Source organism: Trichomycterus rosablanca, chromosome 18 (genome assembly GCF_030014385.1).
Source record: "Trichomycterus rosablanca isolate fTriRos1 chromosome 18, fTriRos1.hap1, whole genome shotgun sequence".
NCBI classification, from domain to species: domain Eukaryota; kingdom Metazoa; phylum Chordata; class Actinopteri; order Siluriformes; family Trichomycteridae; genus Trichomycterus; species Trichomycterus rosablanca.
In genome coordinates, this window is record NC_086005.1 from 366,289 (window position 1) to 381,976 (window position 15,688).

A 15,688-nucleotide genomic window follows, 5' to 3' on the forward strand; every position below is an offset into this window, starting at 1 on the left:
TCATTCAGAGCTTAAATATAAAATAAAACACACGACAACCTGAAACACATAATCAATAACCGATCAGAACGGGTTTAGTGTTAGGAGTAATAACCTTCTCATCTTTATTAGTCTGTACATCACACCAGGGCATTGTACGGCCCCCCCGGGTCACATCCGGCTCGCACGGGGTCAGTGGTGATTAGAAATCATACGTATATAAGAGTACATCACACATGCAATATACAACAGGATTGTTTTTATTTTGAAGAGTTTTTCAATTGACGTTGGTGAACAGAACTGAGTGTGAGTGATGGAGACGGTCGAGTTTATAACATGACATGAACTTCTACAGTAAGTATTTACTTGGTTGTAAGGTTTGTGGAGAACGGATCACTGTGTTTAAGGATTACAGTTTATATCACCATTGCGGTTAAGCACAGAAACACAAGAACGATGCAGATCGCCACATCTGAAGCTTTGCTAGCTCAACAGCAAAAGCAGCAAGAACTTTTTATAATGTTTAACACATTCAGGACTGGAGCAGCTTTGTGATTTCCAAAAAATATAAGAACAAAGAACTAAAAAACAGCAAATAATAGAATTATTCCCAACAAAACAGTAACAGCACTTTGTTTAAAGTTCATTTAAAAACCTGCACATTTCGTTCACATTTGTTTTGGTGAAAGTTGATTAAATATTAAAATAATGTTGATATTTTTATTCCGCCTGATTCTCATTTTCATTGCTTGATTGTAACATCGACTCTTCCAGTAACAGTTTATCAGAACTCTACATTTTACTGCTTTTATAATGAGATAAAATTCAAACGATGTTCTGTCAAAACGTCCGAATCTGTCTTTAAAAGTTGATTAAAAACCTTTAACACCTCTTTAGTAAGAACTTAAGCTGAGAACGATTGTATATACTAACATTCTAATTTATTTCCTAAAACAAAAACACTTTGTTCTAACAGGGTTTCAGCAGATTTGTACCCTTGGATGGTTGTTACTTAAACTAGAGTAAGGTCATGTTAATCTGTAAGTCACTCTGGATACGAGCGTCTGCTAAATATGAATGAATATTGAGCAGAATTAAGTTCAACCTGTTGGTCCGGCCCTCCACAACAGTCCCAGTTTCTTATGTGCCCCCTTGGAACATGTAATTGCCCACCCCGCTGTACATCCATCTAAATAAAGACACGTAGCAACACAGAGACTGAAGCACAGCGGGGCAGGAGGTCGGTGGATGGATGGACTGATGGGTTGATTGATGGTCGAGTAGGTACGTGGGTATGCAGACGGATGAAGGGGTTAGTAGATGAGTGGCTGGGTAAGGAGATGGTGGGTGGATTAAGGATCCATGTATGAATGAATCGATGAATGAATGAGTGTTAGGCAGGTGGATGATGGATGGTTTGAAGACAGAAACTCTACACCGCTCTACATTAGAAGTGCTGTGAGCGGTTTGGAGGGTTTCAGTAACACGTTCTGCTTTACTCTGGTCGCTAAATTAAAACACTATTTCAGGAATAGACTTCAAATTTAGAATTATTTTTATTTGATGTAACAGGTTTATTACAGCATTGAGTTTAACAGGTTACATTACAATTCATCATTTATGGGCACATGGTTCACATATTCCTTCATGCTTTCAGTACATAATTTATTACTCTGAATAATACTGAATAAACACACACACACACACATCACATAGCAATAAGCTGTACATGTTACAAGACAAACACCGAAGAAATAAAGAGCTACAGGTGTTTAAACGCGACCCTCCTCCTCATTATAGTCAAGGCATCAACACGAGTAGTGGAGGAACACACAGAGCACAGCGTGTCCTCCAGCAGTGCTTTGGCTCTTTTTGAGAATCGAATCCACTGATTGATGTCTGGGAGGCGGGTGCTAGTCTCAGCCAGGGTGACGGGGAGGAATTGTAATAGGCACTTGGATATGACTAAATTGGAATAAAGAAGAGTAAGGTGTTTGATGGCATTACTGATATAGTTGCTGTAACCAGTTAAGGTCACATGTTTGATGTTTAATGAGCTGAAAGCTTCAGTGAGACTGACGTGCAATAAGGGGGTGAAAACTTTTTCACAGCACGACGCTGATGAGATCGTCACTGATTTAAACTCAACCAGCAGCAAACTAAAGTAGAAAAAACTAATGGCACGACTGGTGATTTCACTTCAGGAGACGCAGAGCCAAGAGAAGTGAGGTGAGAAGAAGTGACGTAAAAAGAAGTGAGGTAAGAAAGAAGTGAGGTGAGAAGATGTGACGTGAGAAGATGAGAAGACATGAGGAGAAAAGAAGTGACATTAGAAGAAGTGAGGTGAAAAGAAGTGACATTAGAAGAAGTGAGGTAAGAAAGAAGTGAGGTGAGAAGAAGTGACGTGAGGAGATGAGAAGAAGTGAGGAGAAAAGAAGTGACATTAGAAGAAGTGACGTAAAAAGAAGTGAGGTAAGAAAGAAGTGAGGTGAGAAGATGTGACGTGAGAAGATGAGAAGACATGAGGAGAAAAGAAGTGACATTAGAAGAAGTGAGGTGAAAAGAAGTGACATTAGAAGAAGTGAGGTAAGAAAGAAGTGAGGTGAGAAGAAGTGACGTGAGGAGATGAGAAGAAGTGAGGAGAAAAGAAGTGACATTAGAAGAAGTGACGTAAAAAGAAGTGAGGTAAGAAAGAAGTGAGGTGAGAAGATGTGACGTGAGAAGATGAGAAGACATGAGGTGAAAAGAAGTGACATTAGAAGAAGTGAGGTGAAAAGAAGTGACATTAGAAGAAGTGAGGTAAGAAAGAAGTGAGGTGAGAAGAAGTGACGTGAGGAGATGAGAAGAAGTGAGGAGAAAAGAAGTGACATTAGAAGAAGTGACGTAAAAAGAAGTGAGGTAAGAAAGAAGTGAGGTGAGAAGATGTGACGTGAGAAGATGAGAAGACATGAGGTGAAAAGAAGTGACATTAGAAGAAGTGAGGAGAAAAGAAGTGACATTAGAAGAAGTGAGGTGAAAAGAAGTGATGTGAGAAGAAGTGAGGTGAAAAGAAGTGATGTGAGAAGAAGTGAGGTGAAAAGAAGTGACGTGAGAAGAAGTGAGGTGAAAAGAAGTGACGTGAGAAGAAGTGAGGAGAAAAGAAGTGACATTAGAAGAAGTGAGGTGAAAAGAAGTGACATTAGAAGAAGTGAGGTAAGAAAGAAGTGAGGTGAGAAGAAGTGACGTGAGGAGATGAGAAGAAGTGAGGAGAAAAGAAGTGACATTAGAAGAAGTGACGTAAAAAGAAGTGAGGTAAGAAAGAAGTGAGGTGAGAAGATGTGACGTGAGAAGATGAGAAGACATGAGGTGAAAAGAAGTGACATTAGAAGAAGTGAGGTGAAAAGAAGTGACATTAGAAGAAGTGAGGTAAGAAAGAAGTGAGGTGAGAAGAAGTGACGTGAGGAGATGAGAAGAAGTGAGGAGAAAAGAAGTGACATTAGAAGAAGTGACGTAAAAAGAAGTGAGGTAAGAAAGAAGTGAGGTGAGAAGATGTGACGTGAGAAGATGAGAAGACATGAGGTGAAAAGAAGTGACATTAGAAGAAGTGAGGAGAAAAGAAGTGACATTAGAAGAAGTGAGGTGAAAAGAAGTGATGTGAGAAGAAGTGAGGTGAAAAGAAGTGACGTGAGAAGAAGTGAGGTGAAAAGAAGTGACGTGAGAAGAAGTGAGGTGAAAAGAAGTGACATTAGAAGAAGTGAGGTGAAAAGAAGTGACGTGAGAAGAAGTGAGGTGAAAAGAAGTGACATTAGAAGAAGTGAGGTGAAAAGAAGTGACATCAGAAGAAGTGAGGTGAAAAGAAGTGACGTGAGAAGAAGTGAGGTGAAAAGAAGTGACATTAGAAGAAGTGAGGTGAAAAGAAGTGACGTGAGAAGAAGTGAGGTGAAAAGAAGTGACATTAGAAGAAGTGAGGTGAAAAGAAGTGACATCAGAAGAAGTGAGGTGAAAAGAAGTGACATTAGAAGAAGTGAGGTGAAAAGAAGTGACATTAGAAGAAGTGAGGTGAAAAGAAGTGACATCAGAAGAAGTGAGGTGAAAAGACGTGAGGAGAAAAGAAGTGACGTGAGAGGTGATAAGACGTGAGGTAAAAAGAAGTGAGAAAAAGAAGTGAGGTGAGAAGACATGAGGTAAAAAGAAGAAAGAAGAAGAAGTTAGATGTAAAAAAGTGATGTGAGAAGTGAGGTGAGAAGAACTGATGTAAGAAGAAATGTGGTGAGAAGAAAAGAGGTGAAAAGAAGTCACGTGAGATGAGGTTGAGGTGAGGAGAAGAAATGAGAGAAAAGGGGTGAAAAGATGTGACACGATAAGAAGTGACTAAAAAGAAGTGATGTGAAAAGAAGTGAGGAGAGGAAATGATGTGAGAAGAGAACTGGTGAGGTTGAGATGAGGTTGAGATGAGGTTGAGGTGAGGTTGAGATGAGGTTGAGGAGAGATGATAGTGAAGAACCTCCAGGACGTTGAGCGTGTGGGTGAATCTGTGAGGAACATCATGGTTTCTCCTCTGGACTCCTGATCTTTGATGATGTTCTGCTGTTTATGCTCCAGGAGTAAAGTGGCCCGACCGAGACCGACCCCACCGCCGCCTGCTGCCCCACGCTGGACACCACACGGTGCGCTGTGATTGGCTGCTGCCTGATACTGGAGACAGCATGGTGCGTGGTGATTGGTTTCTGTCTGAGACTGGTGACTGACCCTTGTACAGGAGTATTAACTACATGGTGCTTTGTGATCGGCTGCCTCGACGAGACGCTGTAGGTTGCCGTTGCTGGGTTGGTAGCGCTGGATTCAAGACGCTGCGCTGTGATTGGTTGCTGCCCTACAGCGGACATGCCATGGAGTGCTGTGGTTGGTCCAGGTCCAACACTGAAGACAACGTGCTGCGTTCTGATTGGACGCCGTGTTCCCGAGACGTTTTTACGCGGTCCGAACGGAGCCTGGAGGAAAACGTCGGGTCCCTTCTGAGGGAACGGGGAGCAGGAGAACACGTCCACCGAGGAGCTGCTGGAGAACTCGTCCTCCTCCAAACCTCCAGAGACGTGACCGTTCACCTCCAGCAGCTCACCTGAAACAGGTCAAACAAGCACACAGGAACCAATCAGCTAACAGGAACACGTTCAAAACTGTTAAATATGTGGACACCTCATCTAACTATGGAGTTCAGGTATTTTAGCCACACCTACTGCTATTGTTGGTGTATAAAACCCACAACATGAATAACAGTTTCAGGAAGGCCCTTTCCTGTTGCAGCATGACTGTGAGCCTGGGTACAAAGCCAGATCCATGAAGTCACGGGTTTGGTGGATTTGGTGAGTTTGGTGTGGAGTAACTCCAGTGGTGTGCAAAGCCCTGACCTCCACTGAACACCTCGTGCTTGGTAGCCAGGCCTTCTCACCCAGTCTGACATTACAGCCGCTCTATTTGTGTGTACAACTCCCCACAGACACACTCCATATTATGTCCAACAGGGAGAAGTGAAATGCAGAACAGGTTCAGTCGTCAGAGCAGATGATTCAGGAAATGTGTTCCTGTTCGAGTCGGTTCTCTCAGAGGAGGGATCCATAACTTTTTGTTCACATCTATCACCTGTACTGATAAGACGGAGATCATGCCTGGAACAGTGGGGGTTCCGCTTCATCTCAGCAGCTTTTACTTCATTTCAGTTGTATTTTTCTGGGAAGGAGCCCAATAAAACCCAACCCCTCCATCTACTGATCACCAGAACTGTTTGCTGCTGTTGTTTTGATCATCAATGTACTGAGCACCACCTTCTTGGTTTCCCTGATAGTTTTGCCGACCTCTGCTGGCTACAAAGGAATTTATATCAGCTCAGTCGTACTCAAGTTACATTTTTGGCATTTTGACACCGGACGCAGAATTTAGCTTGGAATTGTCCAAGAATTAAGGCGACAGCAATCACAGCAGGATACGTTACAATCAGCCCTTTGAGGGTCACCATGATGCAGACGTGGCCCTCGGTGAAAATGAGTCTGAAACCCCTGCATTAAAGGGTTGAAGCCAGACTGATACTGATCTTATATGTTGAGAAAAGATTCCTGACTGTAGACGGACTGTCCATAAACTTTAGACAGAATATAAGGGAGGGATTGTGGGTCTGTAGGTTGTAGGTTTGTGGTGTCTGGTGTGGGTTTAGTAAGATGTGGGGTTACCTGAACCCTCTTGCAGGCTGTTACTGATGGGTGTGATGAGGGGAGGTCTTGAATCTTCAGATCAGTTGTAGTGATCTGGTGAACTGAGTACTGAAGGGTGCAGTGATATAGGTGTTGGATAATGTTCCTTAAATACACCGATCAGCCATAACATTAAAACCACCTCCTTGTTTCTACACTCACTGTTCATGTTATCAGCTCCACTTACCATATAGAATCACTTTGTAGTTCTACAATTACTGACTGTAGTCCATCTGTTTCATGCTGTTCTTCAATGGTCAGGACCCCCACAGGACCACCACAGAGCAGGTATTATTTAGGTGGTGGATGATTCTCAGCACTGCAGTGACACTGACATGGTGGTGGTGTGTTAGTGTGTGTTGTGCTGGTATGAGTGGATCAGACACAGCAGCGCTGCTGGAGTTTTTAAATACCGTGTCCACTCACTGTCCACTCTATTAGACACTCCTACCTAGTCGGTCCACCTTGTAGATGTAAGGTCAGAGATGATCGCTCATCTATTGCTGCTGTTTGAGTCGCTCATCTTCTAGACCTTCATCAGTGGGCACAGGACGCTGCCCACGGGGCGCTGTTGGCTGGATATTTTTGGTCGGTGGACGATTCTCAGTCCAGCAGTGACAGTGAGGTGTTTAAAAACTCCAGCAGCACTGCTGTGTCTGATCTCATACCAGCACAACACACACTAACACACCACCACCATGTCAGTGTCACTGCAGTGCTGAGAATCATCCACCACCTAAATAATAGCTGCTCTGTGGGGGTCCTGACCATTGAAGAACAGGGTGAAAGGGGGTAACAAAGCATGTAGAGAAACAGATGGACTACAGTCAGTAATTGTAGAACTACAAAGTGCTTCTATATGGTAAGTGAAGCTGATAACATGGACAGTGAGTGTAGAAACAAGGAGGTGGTTTTAATGTTATGGCTGATCGGTGTATATAATATCTGATATTTATTACTGAGACAATCTGCAATAACAGACTATACAGGAGGGTGTGATTACTTTTTCCCACCCCTGTGTTTTATATATAAGCGGTTCTGATTCCTGCAGCTGAGTGAGAGGAGTGTTAGATACAGATCCAGTAATAATAAACACTTATAAACGTTTATATTTCACATGTACATTTTTATTAAGATGTTTTTCTTCATTCGACTCATTTTGACAAAAATAGAAGGTGCACATGAACAGTCTCCGCTCAAACACACACACATTTAGGGTTTTGCTACGATGACGATTCAAACCTCGACGTCGTTTCATTTTCATCTCAACAACAAAAACACTGAGCCGAGCACACACACAGGGAATCGTGGGAACTGTTTTAGCAGACTGAGCTGAAGGGTTGAGATTGCATAGGGGGGCGAGCACGATGTTTCCTACACAGACTGTACAGAGAGATTAAAACGCCTCCACGTTTATTCTTAAATCTAATAAATCATCCCAATCTGCAGCTCTGACGGCGTCTACATCAGGAGCTTCGTCTGATTCATCACGGCTCAGATACTAATCAGATTGTATCAGTACAGCAACGATTAACGGGTCTGATCACTGACGGAACACAGGAACCGAGGAACTGAAGGAGGAGAAGGAACGGAAGAGGACGAGGAGAGAAAGGAACGATGGAAGGAAAGTAAACGAGTCGTGACGACGAAACAAATATAAAATATATAAAAACGTACAAACATCAGATCCAGAGATAAAGGACAGGATATAAAAAGCTCATAAACAACAACAGAAATACTGAGCTGTGATTTTAATTACATCTGGATTCTATTTAAACATTAATTCACCATTTACAGTGCAGATTATCATTGAAATGGATTAAATGCAAAGCCGAAGACCAGTACTTAATGGGCAGGTGTAGCCTAGTGGTTAAGATACTGGACTAGTAATCAAAAGGTCACTGGTTTAAGCCCCAGCACTGCCAGGTTGTCACTGTTGGGCCCTTGAGCAAGGCCCTTAACCCTCACTTGCTTAGAAAGTGTACTGTAACTAATGTAAGTTGCTTTGGATAAGAGCATCTGCTCTGACCTGGGGCTCGGGTGGCACGGTGGTCTGATGCACCAACACACTGAGATCTGAAGCTTGAATTTCGATCCCCAGCTGTGCTACCAACCTGGCTGGGCTCTGTTGCTGCTATACAGTTAAGGTATGTCTACACTAGCAGTAAAAAAAACTGCAGGGGTCCAGCGTATCTCTCTATGATACGTCCGAGTTGGTGCCTAGTCTCAGGCTGGTGTACAGTCTTATGACTTACAGTACTGTGACAGTGTACAGTCTAAGCAATTGAGGGTTAAGGGCCTTGTTTAAGGGCCCAACAGTGGCAACCTGGCAGTGGTGGGGCTTGAACCAGCGACCTGTCGATTACTAGTGCAGTACCTTAACCACTAGGCTACACCTGTCCCGGACCGAGCATTGCAGCAGGGGAATCGGCGACCACTAAATTAGGAGAAAATCAGCGCAATCTACACGTCAGTTAAATCCAGAAATGGTTCAGACTGACCAGCTTTCAGATGGTTTATGGGAAAAGATTGTCCTGATCGTTAGCAGGTCAAAGGAGAGGATCTGTTATGGTGGGGATGGAAGGGGTGGGGGGGGGCTCCGTGCAGTTGCTCAGCTGAAGGATCAGACGCACACACAGAGGTAAACATGATCCTGTCCTAACTCTTTTGAATCAAACTGAATGAGTGTACATCTCAAAATAAATAAATAATAAAAGAATTTCACATCCTGTCTTAATCTGGAACTGATGTTTGTAAACGAGGAGAATCAGACAGAACAGGAACAGTTAGAGGGTCAGAAGAGTTGGGACGTGTTCACACCGAACCCGACCGAAATACTGAGATATAAAAATAACGGAACACAAACGGATCCCACCATCACATCTCAGCGCTAATCTAATCACGCTCATGCTAAGATATGTGCGTTACTGTCATCGACACGTCGTTATCTCACACACACACACACACACAGGACGGACGCTCGTCCTTCACTTCACACAAACGACACGCCGACACTAAAGCATGAACCGATATTACTAACCGCTCGCATCGTAACCTGCTTCGATGATGTCACAATATGGCACTGATTCATCAGAAACACACATCGCTAACATCGCTAACGATGGTCGTCAGAAGGTGAGCGGTTTCTTATCTGTGGTTTCTGATGTGTGAGCTGATAGAGCTGTTCACACCCACTGGCCACTTTATTAGGAACACCTGTAAAGCTGCTGGTTTGTTTGGTTCTCCAGCTGGTCGTGTAGCAGCATAAAACCCTACAGACACCAATCAAGATCTGCAGTTCATCCTCACCCTGAACGCTTCATCAGAAACTGCTGCTGATCTGCTGGAATTTTCTCCAGGAGTTTAGACAGAAAAGTGGAAGAACATCCAGTGAGCGGCAGTTCTGCAGATGGGAACTCTGTGTTGATGAGAGCACACTGGTTTGATCTGACGGGAAGCCACAATGACTTCATTACTCTACACAAGCGCTCTCAGACCTCTCAGCATGTTGAACCTTGAGGTGGAAGATCTATATAACACCAGGTTCCTGCCAGCCAAGAACTGAAATCTGGTGCTACAATCTATAAGCAGATCAGCACTGGGACTCCGTAATACTGAGTGAGTCTAGTGTTGCTGAACACGTGCTTTCCTTTATGACCACAACTGACCAACTGTGACTCCCAGCACGATGATGCACCATGACACAAAGCCAGAGCAGCTCAATCAGTGGACGTCAATCACCTCTCCGGTCATTCGATCTGAATCCAAAGGTGCTGCTGACATGGAGCAAAGGATGGTTCAGACACCGAGGGGAACACTGTTCTGATTAGGGGTTCCTAATAAACTAGCCAGTGGATGTCTATCTGCAGAATGGAAGAGAGGTGCTGTGTCCTAAATCACATAATACACTACTAAAAAGTACACGTAATAAGTACTCCAGTCAGTAATCTGTTCATGAGTGTTATGTGGATTGGGACGCAGCAGCTTCAGAAAAATCATCAGATTATGAAGATCCGAGTACCAATACAGGATCATTTAATAAAGGTCCTAAAGTGTCCATGATCATGGTAATATTGCACGTGTAGTATCGTGATACACGGAGTAATTGAACATCGGCACATGCTTAATCACACGTCTGATAAAGAGAGAATCAGAATAATTATTTATGGTTTATAATTCACACGTTCGTTCATCCAGCACTCGCTCACATCTAATCTCATTATTATAATAATCTCTAATATGGTTTCACTACGAGGACGCGAACACACACACACACACACACACACACACACACACACACACACACAGAGAGAATAGAACAGGTCTATAGGGCTGATAGTGCAGATGTACAGCTCATTTACATTTACAGCGTCACACCAACACACAGCAACGTTCTCACGCTGAGGAAACGACTGTTAAAGCACTTTAGTTTTATTATTCAATCACACGTCACGTCTCTTCACTTTAAACCCGTAAACTGGTACGAAACTGAGAAACGGCAGCACGCTGTTGCACAGGCGGGGCAAATCTTTCATCCAGCAAACCACCTTCATTCAATTCCTCTCCATGGTTAGAAGACGACGGCCCTGGAGCAGACAGTGTTAAAGAGCCCAACAGTGGCTGCATGGCAGAGCTTGGATATGCACCCAAAGCTCTGACCACTAGGCTCCCACTGTCCCCTAACAGTGGTAGAAGAGTGGTACAAGAGTCCATCAGTCACAGTCCAACATCTTAACGTCAGGATACTCAGGTCTAGATCCTGCAGCTCCTTCACCTTCTATATTAGAAAGCCGTCTTGAGTTCTGGTTGCTTTCTGTTTGGATTGCGTCCTGCTCACAGGGGAACAGTCAAAACCCTCTAGCCCCTGGGGTCTAGGATATTCTAAAATAATATTATATATATATATATATACTTATGAGTATGATAAGGATTCAGTTCTAATTGAAAATCAGCACTAAAGCAAATAAATCCTTCATATCATACCTGCCTATTCATATTGTGTTGGTACATAAAGGGTTAAATTAAAGCTTCTTTGTTGCCCTCTGCTGTTGGCAGAAAGAACGACACATTGCAATCAAAAACGGATTTGATATTGACCAATCATATCGTCGTTCTAAATGTGCAGGGTTCGTTATTACTTTATGACGGGTTCCGCCCGCTGTGCCAGCTGCAATAATACACACCATACTCCCACCACCACACTTCACTGTGGGTTTGATAGTCCTGTGATCATACAGATCTGAGCTGCACATCTCTGTGATGATGAGAATGCAGATGGTGTGTTGTGTAACTGTTGTACCTGCTGCCTTCAGGTCATCCTGCTGCTCCTGTCCGGGGACGATCTGTGGTTCCATTAAGGCTCCATTGAATATCTGGATTTTAACGTCTGAATATTTTTTCTCTGTGTGAGTTTATAAGTTTAAAGTTAAAGGACGTGATGATTTATACTGCAAATAATAATAAAGTGCTTCAATAATCGTTTCCCCTCACCATAAACACACACACACACACACACACACACACACACACAACACCAACACTGTTCATCTATTTACACATGAATTTGAAGGGGAGGGGGGGGGGTGGAATGATGGATGTGCAGCAGAAGAAGAATGAAAAATAAATTAAAGACGTAATAAAGGAAAAAAATAAAAATAAAAATAATGATTCACATTTAAATACAATAAACACACACACACACACACACTCTCTCTCTCTCATAAACACACACACACACACACACTCTCTCTCTCTCTCATAAACACACACACACACACACACACACTCTCTCTCATAAACACACACACACACTCTCTCTCTCTCTCATAAACACACACACACACACACACACACATAATAAAACCCATAAATAAAGTGAGTTTCTAATGATGGAATGAAGAAATAAAAATGAAGGAGAGGAAGAGGAGGATGAAGGATGAAGGAATGAAGACGGAAGCAGCAAGCAAAGCTGTTATTGGCAGCATGAATGAAGGGGTGAATAAGGGGGTGAATGAGGGGGTGAGTGGGTGGATGAATGAGGGGGTGAATGAGGGGTGAATGAGGGGGTGAGTGGGTGGATGAATGAAGGGGTGAATAAGGGGGTGAATAAGGGGGTGAATGAGGGGGTGGATGAATCTAGAAGCAGAAGGACCGAGAGACGGGTTCAGATCTAGAGAAGGTTGAGCTCTACAGGTCGATGAGCTGATCCACCAGCAGCAGTGAACAAGCCAAACTGGGCAAACTGGAGTCAGAACCAGAAGCTGCAGCGGCACTGTGGGAGGAGCCTACAGAGAGGGGCGGGGTCAGTCAGGACAAAAGGGGGAGGAGAAAAAAAAAAAAAAGAAAAAAAAAAAAAAAGATGAACGAAAGTTAGAGAAAAAGGTTAGAAAATTAATAAAACAAATAAATAAAAAATAGAGGCAGATCAAAGAGAGAGAGAGAGAAATATAAAGATAATATAAAGATAAAAGGAATTGGGAGGAAGGAGAGATGAGGAGGAAACAGAAGAGAAACGTAGTGAGTACGATCAGTTATTAATATAAAATAATCATTATTATTATTTATCTGCCAGAAAATCTAAAATGAGACATTCGTGCACCCTTCTGTACATCATCAGGGTTCTGGGTGTTTAGGAGGCACCATGCGGCTCGTTCAGGGCTATCTAGCACACCACCACTACACTATCTAACACACCTACTGGTACCTGTTACTCTGATCCTCCAGGGTGGAGAACAGGAAGAATCTGGACCATCTGAGATGTTAGAACCTTCTCTGATCAGTGTTAGACCAGAGTGAGTGAGGTGATTTGGGACACAGCCCTGCCCTCTTTACCTTGAGATGATTTGGAGATGAGTACGGGGATGGGGTCGAACTCGTCATCAGCACTCCTCTCCAGAACCGAACCCTCGGGATCTAAAGCCGAGATCAAACAGGACGAGGAGTCTGAGGAGGGTAAAAAAAATCAGAGGAGAGGAGGACAGAGAGAGATTTACATCTCAGTCAGAAGCTTCATCAGAAGATCCAGAGACACGCCCAGAGACACGCCCAGAGACACGCCCAGAGACACGCCCAGAGACACGCCCAGTTTACTTCTCATCTGTAACCCTGGTTATCATTAATCACAGCAACGTGTCCATCAGAAACAGAAAAGAAATGAGTCTTACACACAGACTTCTGACTGTCTGTGGGTCAGAATCTTTCTTTTCATCAAACAGAACAGAACGAGAACAGAATAAGAGCAGAACAGAACAGAACAGAATAAGAGCAGAACAGAACAGAACAGAACAGAATAAGAGCAGAACAGAACAGAACAGAATAAGAGCAGAACAGAACAGAACAGAACGAGAACAGAATAAGAGCAGAACAGAACAGAACAGAATAAGAGCAGAACAGAACAGAACAGAACAGAATAAGAGCAGAACAGAACAGAACAGAATAAGAGCAGAACAGAACAGAACAGAACAGAATAAGAGCAGAACAGAACAGAACAGAATAAGAGCAGAACAGAACAGAACAGAATAAGAGCAGAACAGAACAGAACAGAATAAGAGCAGAACAGAACAGAACAGAGCAGAACAGAATAAGAGCAGAACAGAACAGAATAAGAGCAGAACAGAACAGAACAGAACAGAATAAGAGCAGAACAGAACAGAACAGAATAAGAGCAGAACAGAACAGAACAGAATAAGAGCAGAACAGAACAGAACAGAGCAGAACAGAATAAGAGCAGAACAGAACAGAACAGAACAGAACAGAGCAGAGCAGAACAGAACAGAATAAGAGCAGAACAGAACAGAACAGAGCAGAACAGAACTGAACAGAACAGAGCAGAGCAGAACAGAACTGAACAGAACAGAATGAGAGCAGAACAGAACAGAACAGAACAGAATAAGAGCAGAACAGAACAGAACAGAGCAGAACAGAACTGAACAGAACTGAACAGAACAGAACAGAATAAGAGCAGAACAGAACAGAGCAGAGCAGAACAGAACTGAACAGAACAGAATGAGAGCAGAACAGAACAGAACAGAACAGAATAAGAGCAGAACAGAACAGAACAGAGCAGAGCAGAACAGAACAGAACAGAATAAGAGCAGAACAGAACAGAACAGAGCAGAACAGAACTGAACAGAACAGAACAGAATAAGAGCAGAACAGAGCAGTTTGATTTGGTTTGAGGTCTGTAGATGTTAGAGGAGGTGGCGGTTTAATATATTTAGGATCATAAGTATGTGGACACCTCCAGTTTATTGTATGAATAATCTGTTTGGGTGCAGCGTTTTTAATGTCATTTTATGGACAGTATTATATTGAACCTGGCAGATTAATGGACAATCAATCGTTAGTTGCAGCTCAGCTGTAACTGGTCCAGTAAACACAATCACCAGTGATCTGATCTGTACATGAAATCCCCACAGACACAGTATAAAATCTAATCAGCTCTGTGAAACAAACCATCAATCACTCGACCACTAAACACTAAGTAACCTCACCTGCTGTGCTGGGGGCGGAGCCTCCTAAGACAGGTGCAAACTCATCCAAATAGGAGGTGGAGCCAGAGGAAAAGGGACCGCCCAGAAGAGAGTCTTCTAACACACACACACACACACACACACACACACACAGAAAGAATCATGGGATCAGAACCCAACATGAACACACCTGAAATGGAATTCTGGGTAAATAAAGGTTTAGTTTTATTGTTTATATTGAAGACAGAGCAGCACTAGATAAACGATTGGGTAAGTAGGGTTGCCAAATCTACAGAGATGACTCCTGGTCCTGGAGCAGTTTGCTCTGATGCACTGATGCGTAGCTGCTGCGATCTGAGTGCAGCTACGTGATTGGTGGTTTGGGATAAAAGGGGAAGTGAAGCAGCCGTCACTTCTTTTCAACGTTCTGGTGGATCACAGCAAAATCTGGCAACACACACGTGAAGCCAGAACAGGAGCCCTAGTGGCCACGTCCAGGTTTAAAATTGACCCTATAATACTGGCCATCGTTTTATGATCACACAGTCGTTACTGGTTTGGGAGGAGTGGAACAAAACAGGCTCGTTAAGGGGGGGGGGGGGGGGTGATTAATTCAGGTGGGAACGTTGACGTGTGTAGGTGTTACCTGTCCTCGCCAACTCGGTGTGGACCAGATGAACCTGAGGAGCCTCCAGGCCTGGAATCAGGGAGTCCACACACACCTCTCCACCTCCTGTGTCAGAAAGAGATTAAACATGAACGCTCGGGATGATAAAGTGCATCCAGGCACCACATGATTGTAAAGCACTCAGATGTGTGTGTGTGTGTGTGTGTGTGTGTGTGTGTTTGACCTCTCATGTCCTCCACAGAGCTGCCGAAGGGGTCGGACATGGACAGGAGATCAGGCAGCATGAGTGAAGCGTCCGGGCTCTTCAGACCCTCGATGAGCTTTTCTGTAGAGAGAGGGAGAACATGTTCAGCACTCAGGGTTTCATATCCAGGTTCATACAGTGC

The 15,688-nt window shown here is 43.5% G+C and overlaps 1 protein-coding gene across 12 annotated transcripts in view; it reads right to left on the bottom strand.

Annotated features, from left to right (window-relative positions):
* Positions 1 to 1,516: 1,516 nt before the first annotated feature.
* Positions 1,517 to 15,688, bottom strand: part of aak1b (AP2 associated kinase 1b) — a 30,449-nt gene continuing 16,277 nt past the window's right edge. The window contains exons 17-23 of one of the 12 annotated variants that reach the window (XR_010015297.1): positions 15,526 to 15,627; positions 15,321 to 15,407; positions 14,696 to 14,791; positions 13,035 to 13,145; positions 11,503 to 12,487; positions 11,187 to 11,248; positions 8,171 to 11,032 (exon numbers count right to left, since the gene is read on the bottom strand). Coding sequence is in view for 3 of the 12 variants with exons in the window: in XM_063014499.1 (XP_062870569.1) it covers positions 4,503 to 5,077; positions 13,035 to 13,145; positions 14,696 to 14,791; positions 15,321 to 15,407; positions 15,526 to 15,627 (971 nt within the window). In the remaining 9 variants the exon portion in view is untranslated. Of the gene's footprint in view, positions 5,078 to 8,170; positions 12,488 to 13,034; positions 13,146 to 14,695; positions 14,792 to 15,320; positions 15,408 to 15,525; positions 15,628 to 15,688 lie in introns of those variants that run through there. The other 11 variants (XR_010015293.1, XR_010015294.1, XR_010015296.1 and 8 more) reach the window with 11 other exon arrangements.